Raw genomic sequence first — 12,721 nt, forward strand, 5'->3', positions numbered from 1 at the left:
GCTAACCTCTTTTGGGGGGCATGCCAAAAGTGAAGGGAGCGCAGGGGGGTCATGAGCAGGCATGCCCACACCCATAATGCTATGCATGCGACCCCAGTGTGCATGCATGCTCCCCCCGCATGTGCATGTGTGTGCGACCAGCACTCCCCCCTCCACTTTTGACATGCTTTTTTTGCCCTCCCCAAGCTCCAGTTGCTTACTAGGAGCCTGGGGAGGGCAAAAACAGCCACCCCCACCCCCCGAAGGCCCTCCGGAGGCTTCAGGAGCTTCTCTGAAGCCTTCGGAGGGTGAAAAATGGCCGAAAAAGAAGGCCGAAGTCAGCTGGCCAGTACATGCATGCGCGCTGGACCTGACAGGGCAACACCTGGCATGTCCTAACAAATGTGTGTGTGGCACGGATGCCATAGGTTCGCCATCACGGACATAGAGAGATTAGGGGGATTAGAGAATAGTTACTGCTGCAATTTATATAAATATATTGGATTTGGATTGGATTGGATTTATTAGATTTGTATGCCACCCTTCTCCCAAGGACTCAGGGCAGCGTACAGCATTAAAAAACACATAGTACAAAAGCTAAAAGGAAATTAGAAACAGTCCAAAAAACAAACCCAATTTATATAACACTCACATTTCAAAAATTAAATAAAATTAACAGGCCAGGCTGGCTTGCTGGAAAAGCCAACTTTTTAGGGCGCATCGGAAGGACCAGAGGTCAGGGATTATGCGAAGCTCCGGGGGCAGCTCATTCCAGAGGGAAGGCGCTCCCACAGAGAAGGCTCTCCCCCTGGGGGTCACCAGCTGACACTGTCTGACTGACGGCACCCTAAGGAGAACAAATCTGTGGGATTGTACTGGACGGTGGGAGGCTACCGGTGGCAGTAGGTGGTCTCGCAAGTATCCTGGGCCTAAGCCATGGAGCGCTTTAAAGATAATAATTAACACCTTGAATAGCACCCAGAAAACAACCGGCAACCAATGCAGGCTGCCTAAAAGGGGTGTAACATGGGAGCACCTAGGTACCCCCATGATAACCCGCGCAGCCGCATTCTGGACCAGCTGAAGCCTCCGGGTGCTCTTCAAGGACAGCCCCATGTAGAGAGCGTTGCAGTAGTCCAGGCGAGAAAGGACGAGGGCATGAGTGACTGTGCACAGAGCATCCCGATCCAGGAAGGGGCGCAACTGACAGCATCTAGGGGTACTGCACACAGTGAATGTTAACAGAATACTTTTCAAAATCCCTTGCAAATGTATGATACCTGCTTTCCTATTAAAAGTGATTAGAATCCACTACAAGTAAAAACAGCAATAGATCAAGTACTTCAATTACAAAACAGTTTGCTTTATGTTCACAAGTACTTCTCATTCTTCTGCAAGAAGTTGCATGTATAGAACATTATTTTATTTATTTTGCAGATAGTATAGCAACCCAGTATAAAGCTATCTTTTGTTCCGTGAAAGAAATCTGACAACAGAAAAGGACGTATGGACCCAATCCATGAGATAAATCTTCCAAGTTCTAAGTAAAATTGGCCAGGGCCATTGTTGTATTAAACACAATGATGAATTATACACCATGAAGTTTTGATACAAGTGCCACACTTTAATGTTGCAATATCACATACAAATTTATAAGGCACAAAGTTTGCATTGCTACATTCCAACCAGAGGTGGCATTGTGCCAGTTTGCACCAGTTCGGGTGAACCGGTAGTGGTGGCAGCGCGAGGCTCCGCCCATCCACCCAGACGTCATCAAGGACCTTCTGTGCATGCTCACATGGGCTCACGGCACTCCCGCTACCGAACCGGTAGTGAAGATAAGAGGATACCGTTACTGATCCCAGCATTATGTCATTTGTCTACCAACCCCTGAAGATGCCAGGGTGTAAAACAGTCTGGAAATTGTTATGTGGATATGTGTGAAATACTATTATGTTCTTTGACGACACTGAAATACTTATCATTAAAAAAATCCAAACCTTTATAAAGACCAATAGCAATGTTTTGCCTATATTTATCAACCATATTTGGAATCATAGAATCAAGAGCTGGAAGGATTTAGCATCCTTTAATACACAATTATTTAAAACCAAATACAGTTAGAGTCAATAAGAAGCCATACTTATGTTTCAGTAAAGGCATAAAGTACTTATGGTTATTGTGAAAACAGTACACTCCTAATCAGAACATGATCAAAGAGCCACCCCAGTACAGCAGAGAACTGAAAATGATCTAAATAGATTAATTACTACGTAAAGAACATTAAAGAAAGTTAGTAATAATCCAGCTAAGGAACATAAAAATAAGCCTTTTATAATCGTGGAACTCTTCTCCACATTTAAGAGAATTAGCATAAATAACTTAATCAAGCATTTTAGATCCTGATCATGAGATTTATCTTAATACTTTGCGTAATTTAATTTCTATGGTATTCCTGAAATAATATTAGCTCCCTCTAGTGGTAAAAAATACCAAAGGGTGTGCAATCATGTTAATCGTGGGTGAATTTTCAGGACAAAATATTAATATTAACTGGACATTTCCGAAATCACATCAGGGTTGTACAAATGGTATATACATTACAGAATTGTGATATAATTGCATTAATATGCCAACAATAATTAATTTTCCTATGACTATGACTCCAGTACTATGTATCTGACTCAATGTCCCTTTCTTCAGAGTGGGACTGCCATATCAACATATATGATTAGATGACACACCTCATAAAACATTTATAATTTTGCTAGAGTCTTCTCTTTGTCACTTTCCTATGAAGCAAGTTTCCTACAGATTTTATACCCTCATTTCCAAAGTTATTAACATTATACACCCTGACATATTCACTATGCTGTTGTGCAATCTAGGCTATGCATCTCCCACCAATTACTGCTCAGATCAAGCCATCCAATAGCTGAAGAGAAAAAAAAAGGCCTTTCTCTCTATCTAAGAATAGCAGCTAATTACCAAAGGTATAGCTTCCCCATCAGCCCTTCATGAATTCACAAATAGCAGAAACAGGGGAGATGGCATAAAATGTTAAAGAAAAATGTTTCTAGCATTCATTTCCTTAAAAACACACAATCACATGTTTGTCTATAATATTCAGGGCTGGGCATGTCTGTGTATCTTACAGTTGCAAAACATTAAATTTAAATCAATAATGTGGAGTACCTGGGGCTCTCTGACCTTGGTTGCTTGCAGATATTTCACTACCCAACACTGTCAGTCTTCATGCCAAGCTTGGTCTAAGAGCCAACAGTTTCCTAGTTGAAATTGTGTTTGGGTTTGTCCTTGTGTTGTGATATTAAGTTTTTCTCCTGTCTTCTGACTGCTAGTTGGTGTTCATGGATGCACTCTGCTAATCTCCTGCTTATCTATTTTACAGGATTATCCTGTTATAATCCTTACATTGTATGTTGTAAATGACTCCTGTTTTAATTTCTTGGGCTACTGGGCTAAACCAAAATTCTAGGGGATTCCTGGAAGCTTACCGTTCAGACAAATCAGCCATCAATAATCAGAGATAGACCATATTTACAAAGCATTCAAAGGAGACAATAAAAAGCTAAGAAGGAAACAAAAGGATTAGAATACATCCTCTCCAGCAGTCGTCGCTGAGATAAGACGGAATTAACAACAAACTATCATGCAGAAAACAGTACTCCAATCAGTAATTACCAAGGAGAAAACATGTCAGCTCTGTAAGGTAGACCAGACAGAAAGCATGGCAAGATAAGTTAATTCTGGTTACATTGACAGAATCTTGCAAGTCTGAAAGAACACTTTTCCCTCCTCCCTTTTACATCCCAAGAAACTAGGGAAGGTCTCTTCTGAGCTACTTGCTCTGCTCACATTGCTGCTGTGGGCCATGTTGTCTTCTGTCTCATTGCACCTTGGCTACGACTCTTCTCCATCTCCCAATTGATTCCCACATGTCAGTGCAGAACTACTAGGTATTACCTACTTGGGTAATAAAATGTCTGCAAGCAAACAATCAAGCTCAGAGAGCACTAAGCATTGTTCAATCCTGAGCTATACACATTGACCCACTAAGGTCAATGAATCCTTACTAGGCAAGACAAACAGTATGCATATGTATCTAAGTATATATGCATATACACACACACACACACTCAACATATAATCTTTTCAATTAAGGTTAGCACCTAAGGAGCAATGGAATTTAAGGGAAATTGCACTTCATCCACTTGTGGCTATGTAGAGATTCTAGGTTGATCCCTCTTTTATCTCCCAGGCTCTGCCACTTCTTCTCCTGCAATTACTATTGTAAACCAAGGATTGTTTGGACAAGATTGGATAACTATTTGCTTGAAATGCTATAGGGTTTCCTGCCTGAGAACGGGGTTGGACCAGAAGACCTCCAAGATTCCTCCCAACTCTGTTATTCTAGATTACCTGTATGGCCATGGGAGTATGCAGCTGAAAATGGCTGTCTTATATTTTCCCTGAATCTTGCTTTCCAACAACCCATTCAATACTATAAAAGACTTCATGCTTTTCACCGTAGGAAGTCCAGTTTGGATTGGGAAAATATGGTAGGGAAAAACCTTTCCTATCTCAGAACCACAGTTCTGATCCAAGTCTTTCCCTGTGCAGCAATACTTGAATTTGATATGAAGAGATCTTCAGCACAGACCTCCCAATTTCTGGTTGAGTTTGGTCTTGAGCACAATGGAGAATAAATGAAGAAGAAGGCGAATAAAACAAATGCCAGGGGAGAATGGAAGAGAGGAGGAGAGAAGAAAGCAAAAGATTAAACCATAGCATATTTATTTTATTTATTTATTTATTATTCGTATTTATAGACCGCCCCCTCTCCCGAAAGGGACTCGGGGCGGTGTACAGTCACTAAAATGCGTTATAAAATACATACATAAAACAGTTAAATAATTAAATACGTAGGTGGAGGAGGTTACAAGACTGTATATAGAATAATAAATATAGTACATTAAAAACTCTAATAACCCAAAAGTTAAAATATTACCCAAAATTACCCATTAAAATATATCCATCGGGAGGTAAAAACTAAGAATGTGCCAGGCCAGCTAATCGAAACAGGTGAGTCTTTAATTTTTGACGGAAGGAACGGAAGTCAGTGGTAGTTCTAATGTCGGGGGGGAGGTCATTCCAGAGGGTTGGGCCCATCACAGAGAAGGTCCTACCCCTAGGCGTCGCCCGCTGGCACTGCCTAGTGGACGGCACCAGTAGTAGTCCCTCCCTGTGAGAGCGGATTGGTCATAGGGATGTGTGCGGGAGGATACGATCCCGCAGGTAACTGGGTCCTGTGCCATGGAGCGCTTTAAAGATGGTAATCAATACCTTGAAACGCACCCGAAAAACCACAGGTAGCCAGTGCAGCTCGCGCAGGAGAGGTGTCACATGGGAGTATCTTGAGCTCCCCATAATCACCCGCGCGGCTGCGTTCTGAACTAGCTGTAGTCTTCGGATGCGTCCCAAGGGAAGCCCCATGTAGAGGGCATTGCAGTAGTCCAGGCGAGACGTCACCAGCGCATGAGTGACCGTGCGTAGGGCATCCCGGTCCAGTAGGGGGCGCAATTGACGCACCAGGCGAACCTGGTGGAACGCCCCCCCTTGCCACGGCTGCCACATGGTCATCCATAGACAGCCGGGCATCTAGGAGGACGCCCAAATTGCGCGCCCGCTCCACAGGGGGGAGTTGTTCACCCCCTATGGCCAGCGATGGAATTAGCTGGCTGAACCGGGGTGCCAGTAGCCACAGCCACTCAGTCTTGGAGGGGTTGAGTTTGAGTCTGTTGTCCCCCATCCAGACCCCGACGGCTTCCAAACACCGGGACATCACTTCGACAGCCTCGTTGGGGTGGTTTGGGGTTGAGATGTACAGCTGCGTATCATCAGCGTACAGATGGTATTCAACCCCAAAACCACGGATGATCTCCCCCAGCGGCTTCACATATGCGTTGAACAGGAGGGGCGAGAGGACCGACCCCTGCGGCACCCAAGAGAGTGGCCTCAGGGTCGACCTCTGCCCCCCTGTCAACACACATTGCGTCCGGTCAGAGAGGTAGGAGCCGAACCACCGTAGAACGGTGCCTCCGACTCCCATCCCCCCCAGCCGGCGCAATAGGATACCATGGTCGATGGTATCAAAAGCCGCTGAGAGGTCTAATAGGACCAGGATAGAGGAACAACCTCTATCTCTGGCCCTCCAGAGATCATCAACCAACGCGACCAAGGCTGTCTCCGTGCTGTGCCCGGGTCGGAAACCGGACTGGCGTGAGTCTAGATATTCGGATTCGTCGAGGTGTCGCGGAAATTGCTGCGCCACCACATTCTCAACAACCTTCGCCAAAAAGGGAAGGTTGGAGACTGGACGGTAATTAGCTAGTTCCATTGGGTCCAGTGAAGGCTTCTTGAGCAGGGGCCTCACCACCGCCTCTTTCAAGGCAGTTGGCAAGGATCCCTCACCCAACGAAGCGTTCACCAGGCCCAGAAGCCAGCCTCGTGTCGTCTCCCAGGATGCCAGGACCAGCCAGGAGGGACACGGGTCCATTGAACATGTGGTGGGTCGCAGCCGTCCACGTAACCTGTCCAAATCCTCGGGGGCAACAGAATCAAACTCCTCCCAGAGTGGCCTCACAAGACTCGCTGTTGACGGCTCGTCCAGTCCACTGAAGGGGGCCCATCCGCTCCGGATCTGAGCGACTTTGTCCTGCAGATATTCCCCAAACTCCTCTGCTCTTCCCTGCAGGGGTGACCCCACCGTCCTCTGTGATAGGAGGGAGCGGGTCACCCGAAACAGGGCGGCAGGGCGGTTATCGGCGGACGCAATAAGGGCGGCACAATGTCTACGTTTGGCCGCCCTTAATGCCACAAGGTAAGTCCGCAAGTAGGCTCTTGGATATGATTTTCCTGAAAACTGTCTGCCATAGAGAAGACAGGTGGAGACGCAGAGTTGGACCATGAAAGCAAGACAGAGGAATTGCAAAGGGAAAGTTCCCCTCATGTAACCTTTTAATCTGCAACATGGTACCAAACAATGTTGACAGGCTTAAAGATGTACTTTGGGGGGGGGGGCAGGATTTTTTGCATTTAAAGAAAAAAATCAATTATAATTTTTAAGAGAGGAATTTGGCATGCTGCAAAATAAAAGTACCACTTTGTCTCACTTTTATTAATGTATCTAGAACCCAATTTTAAAAAAACAAAAACAGTAATTTGGTGCTTTGCTTGAATGTTATGTCCACTTTGCTTGACAAAAAAGTGTTATATTCTGTTCCTTATTACAGCCACTTTGTGCAAAGAAAAATCTACTCTAGTGGCAATTTTTTAAGTTTCCCAAATTGAATATGAATTCATAACCCAAAAACTTTGGGAATTCCAGATACTGGCATCAACTGACTATAAATGTTAACTATACTTCAGTGACTTCATAATCAAGAAACATAGTTGCAGTATACGGGTAGTCCTCAACTTACACAACTGAGCCCAAAATTTCTGTGGCTAAATGAGACATTTGTTAAATGAGTTTTGCTCCCTTTTACAACCTTTCATGGCAGAGTGGTTAAGTGAATCATTGCAGTTGTTAAGTTAACAATGAATGTTAAGTTAGCAGTGAATTTGACTTCTTTGTTGACTTTGCTGATTAGAAGTTCGCAAAAGATAATCACATGACTCCAGGACACTGCAGCCATCATAAATATGAGACAGTTGCCAAGAATCCGAATTTTGATCACATGACCATGGGGATGCTGCAACAGTCGTAAGTGTGAAAAATGGTCATGTCACTTTTTTCAGTGCAGTTGTAATTTGAACAATCGCTAAATAAATTATGTAAGTCAAAAATGTATTTCATTTTTTAAGAATAGAAATCATGAAAAATCATCAAGATCTCAAGCCTACAAAAGTGTACAACCATATTAATGCCATGGGTGGGGGGCCTGTTCATTGTAAAACAGATGTTTTTTCTACGGGGACTTTCACTACATTTATTTATTTTGCATTGGAGGTTTTGAAGATGCAGCTGGCAATGCAGTGAAATAACCCATGAAACAAGGGCAACAATGTTAACATGAAAAAAAATAATAGAATGGCTATACCTCAAGAAAGCTTAACACACACAGTTTTCACTTGCAGAAAAGGTGTTGGGAGGGGGGGGAGGTTTAAAAACGTTCTGCCAAACGTCTGGAATTTTGCCTCTGAATTTGGGAAGCATAAGATAGCTATCTAAGTCAGAAAGAGCCTTGATTTAAACATAATCAAAAACTTCAAACTGTTGTCTTTGCTCCAAGAATCAAAACACACCCTTAAAAATTAGGCAGGCTTCCCAGTTTTCAAATTTAACGGATATTTTGGCATACTACAAATAATTTTAAGGTAATATATCAATAAATCTACAGTAACCTGCTTGGAAAAGATAAGTTAATATAAGAATGAAGGCAGCTATCAATTTATTTGATAGTAGTTACTAAAGTAAAAGAACTACAATTATGTTTAAAACAATGAGAAATCTAATAGATCTATTATATATAATTTAAAGATAAAAAGAGGGTAAAATAATGTTACCTTTTTCATGATTTCAAAAACAACCTGCAAAGTTTACATGCACTAATGTTAGCATAATTTCAGTTTACAGTCTTTTGACTGCTTCTAAACATTGGGCCCCACAAGGTTTTCATTAGAAAATAATAACTGATCCAAGTATATGTGCAATGACTTTGGTTTCTCTGCAAAACAAAAATGTCCACTTGGAAACACTTCACCTCATCCTTTACAAAAATGATCCCATTCATGTGGCTGCAGGCTTTTCAAATACAAGATGCCCCTGTTCTGGGTTGTTCCAAATGTGATCAGCAATATTTATAGAAAGAAACAAGCAAGTACTTGCATATTTTGCTCATACTGAAATCATTAAGACATTTATTAACTGAATCTTACTAAATTTCACAAAGGGCAACTGAACAAAAGCTAACAAAATTATGTAATGATTCATCTGAGAAATTATCTTTGGGATAAATCTATAGATAAAGATTTTTAAACAACCATGCATACTGAAGGTACTTACTCATCCAGCAAAGGGTGCTTTGGAGTAAAAAAAATTAAGAAACATTTAGGTATATGTTCTAATAAGGAATATTTTATTCTTTTATGAAAACACTCAGACACTTCAAAACTAAATGAACCAATTAATTTCATTGTCTATTCACTCTTGTTTGAAATGGTATAGGGCCGTGATGGCAAACCTATGGCACGTGTGCCAGAGGTAGCATGCAGAGCCCTCTCTGTGGGCACATGCACCGTCGCCATCTTCTCTTCCCGGTTCCATCGTGCCTTGTGCACCAGACAGCTGGTCCAGGGTGCATGCATGCAAAAGAACCCAGAAGAGCAGCTGTCCAGTGTGTGCATGCGCACCGGCCAGCTGCTCTTCTGGGTTCTGGTGCTTGGTGCGTGCGTGCTCCAGTTTCGGCACTTGGTGCCAAAAACATTAACCATCACTGGTAAAGGGTCTCCTGCTTGAGCAGGGAATTGAACTAGAAGACCTCCAACTCTATTTTTATTGATTGAACAAAATAAAACAGAGATCTCCTGCCCATACAAAAAAAACTACTTGTAAATATATTCAAACCAGGATACACTCCCCCCCTCCAATCTTTCAAGCAATGCAATTATAGATATTTCTCACATTCACTTAATAGTACAATATATCTAATTTAAAAATTCTATTTCTCATCCACCTACCTGGTGGGCAATGACATTCAGAGGGTACTTCTCTTGCTGTACGTAGTTTGGCTAATCCTTCGTTCAGTTTCTGTCAAGAAAGCAAATGTATAAATAAATAAAAACTAATAGCCAATAAGTTTGATCCATTGTATTGATAAACATACAACTCCTAGCCATATTGAAGCCATAGATTTCATTGAGGAAATTAAGGAAATATTTAGATCTTTCCCACTGGAAACTCCATGACTTGTTTAGCTTTGATTGTATCACACCAGTTTTTACTTAATTTTAAAATAATAGAGTACTTCAAGCCAAGTAAAGTACACAAATCAGCACTTTTTGATCTGTTTATTCCTTTCAATTATCTTATATTTAATGTGCAAAATTATTTAGTAATAGTTGAAAGAATCTATTCTTAACCATTTGTCACACATTTTCACCTAGAGATTCTTTAAAAATCATTGACTAAGACCCAAATAAAGCAATAGTATCCATGTATGCATACCGTGCACAAAAATGGTATGCATTTTTTAACTAAAGGAATTACCTTTATAGAGGATTGTCTGTTTGTAGATAGGATTATGCAGCTTTCATGTTTAAAAAAGGAAGAGGCTAGAAAACAGAGCTGCACTGTTGAATTTAGAATACTTCTTTCTGTTCCCTTTTGAGGATCTATGCAGCATTGTAGATGAATAGTAAGCATCAGACCAAATAAAGCAAATAATAAAGTAAATAAGAGAAGGAGAGAGAGAGATTGAAAACTAGAAATATTCATGCCAAATTGAAACTGTGCAATTACTAACAATTACAGCAGCCCATGAAAGAAGTGACTTTTAACTTCCACCTCATGTCTATTCAGGCATTAAAAAAGAGTTGGGACAAATTACTCATACTTTTCCTCCCGTAGAATTAACTAAAGAACCATTCCAATTTAGTTATTGTGGTGAGAATTTCAATGCTGCTTTTCCAGCTTGTACTACAAGACCTTGAAAACTTTATTTCCAGTTTCAGAACAAAGATTCTGGATGTATTTGAAATAGCAAAAGCTTTGTAAAATTAAGATCCTATCCCTATGATACTATTGAAAACTAGATGAGACATTATTCATCCTGTTATAATGGTGGCTCAGCTCAGTCTTCAGAGAAGCTCTCTAGAATGGAGCAGTTAGACTGGAAGTTTTAGAAAATTACAAAGAAAGCTCTATTTATATAGTTAACGCAGCTCTGAAATTCGTTGTCACTTGCATTATGGATTGATGAAGTTGTTTCCATGGATTGGTAGGGAATCCAATTTATGTAATGTACTTTAGGACTGGGCAAATCCTTCCAAATGGCACTGCTGAACACAATGGAGCACTTATTTTGGGCTGTGGGTTCAAGCTGTCTGCATACATGCAGTCAGTCACCTCCCTGCCTTTCTCCCAGCAAAGAAAAGTGATTTTGCATGTATGGACTTGTGGAACATCTGGAAGCAGCACCCAAAGTAGTTGTGCAGGCTTGGAAAAAGATACAGCTGCTTTAACTATTTGAAAAGTGGAGCTTCATATACCCTCCTCCCTCCCCTGAATCCAGAAGCATCTTCTCTAATATACAATAAAGTAACTTTCTTCTTCTTCTTTAGGACTAAGACTGAGAAATCAAGGAAGAGAAAAACACAACTGCTCTTTAACAAACACAACGTTGTTCTGCAGCCCCTAAGCATTTTTCAAGGCAAATTCATTTGAGAACTTTCTAACTGTGGGGTGTCTCTTGGGACATTTTGTGCAGTACAAGAATGAGGTATCATACTCTGATGCCCTCCTTTGGAGCTCTCATCTTTCACTGGCATGCCATCACTGATGCCTCTGCAATGACATCCATTCTCTTCTTTGGCACTGACCTGCGACAACTAAAAATAACAGCTTGGCAATATAGAAAATAGACATTAACATGTTTTAGAAAAAAAAGCTGCACATATATCAATTTTTATTTAGTCCTCAACTGTATGAAGTAAATTTAGAGACAATGGCTTTGTCTTTACACTAGTCATCTAATGCAAATCACCCAGACCTCCTGCTTTAAAAGCAGGTGGAAGATCTTGGAACAATTGCATCTTGTATACCATCTGCAGCCACTTTTTGGATGAGGGGGCTTAATGCATGCCTTTGTACTTCACAAGTGGCCCTCATGGAGCTGCCCTTGAAGACTCGTCAGTAACTTTATTTGGTTCAGTAATTGGCCTGAATAGTTACAGGAGTACTAAGGTTTACCTATATGACATCTACTGTATGTAACATCATCGACTGCACATGCAACAATGATTGCCAGGTAATTCCAAATGCAGTTCAAAGTACAGGTTGTCTCCTTTAAAACCATACACCAGGGCTGTTAAACCCATGGCCCACGGGCCATATGAGTCAAACACTGGCCACACCCATACCCGGTTTAGCGAAGGGGAAAAAAGTTGTGATACATCATGTGGCGCCACGAATTTGATACCCCTGCCAATACATAGTTTAAGGCTTGGATATCTTCCTTCTCCAAGATGAATATTCTCCTTTGGCGTGTTCTTTCAGAAAGGGCTTGCTATGGGTCCCAAATCTGATGATAAAATGTCATCTACAAGGGACTTGTGCCACCTTGTAAATATTTGAAATTTCTTTTTCAAACTGTATATTATAGGCTAAGAAGATATTTCCACGTGTTAATCCCACCAATTGTGTTATTAAAAGATCTATCACATAAGTGAGGATAGAATTTATGCAAGAAGATACAGGTCAAATTACATGAACCAAAAATACGAATGTGTCCATATAAATACAAAGAGTATTCCAATGTCTCTATATAAGAATTAGTCTAGAAAAAAAAGATGATGATGATGATGATGATATAGCAGCAACAGAATTTCAACAAAAACAAATGTGAAGTCTTATATTTGGGTAGGAAAAATCAAATACCCATAGGAATACAGTTATAAGGTGCAGGGGAAATACCATATTCAAAAAGAATCTATCTTGATA

The 12,721-nt window shown here is 41.2% G+C and overlaps 1 protein-coding gene across 1 annotated transcript in view; it reads right to left on the reverse strand.

Moving 5' to 3' along the window:
• The window catches only part of COL23A1 (collagen type XXIII alpha 1 chain), a 294,393-nt gene that overhangs the window by 274,875 nt on the left and 6,797 nt on the right, over positions 1 to 12,721 (reverse strand). Inside the window, exon 2 of the mRNA XM_081942141.1 lies at positions 9,742 to 9,811. Within this exon, the coding sequence (XP_081798267.1) occupies positions 9,742 to 9,811 (70 nt within the window). The remainder of the gene's footprint in view (positions 1 to 9,741; positions 9,812 to 12,721) is intronic.

This window comes from Natrix helvetica (assembly GCF_964273705.1).
Source record: "Natrix helvetica genome assembly, chromosome: 1".
In the NCBI taxonomy this organism is placed as follows: Eukaryota; Metazoa; Chordata; class Lepidosauria; order Squamata; family Natricidae; genus Natrix; species Natrix helvetica.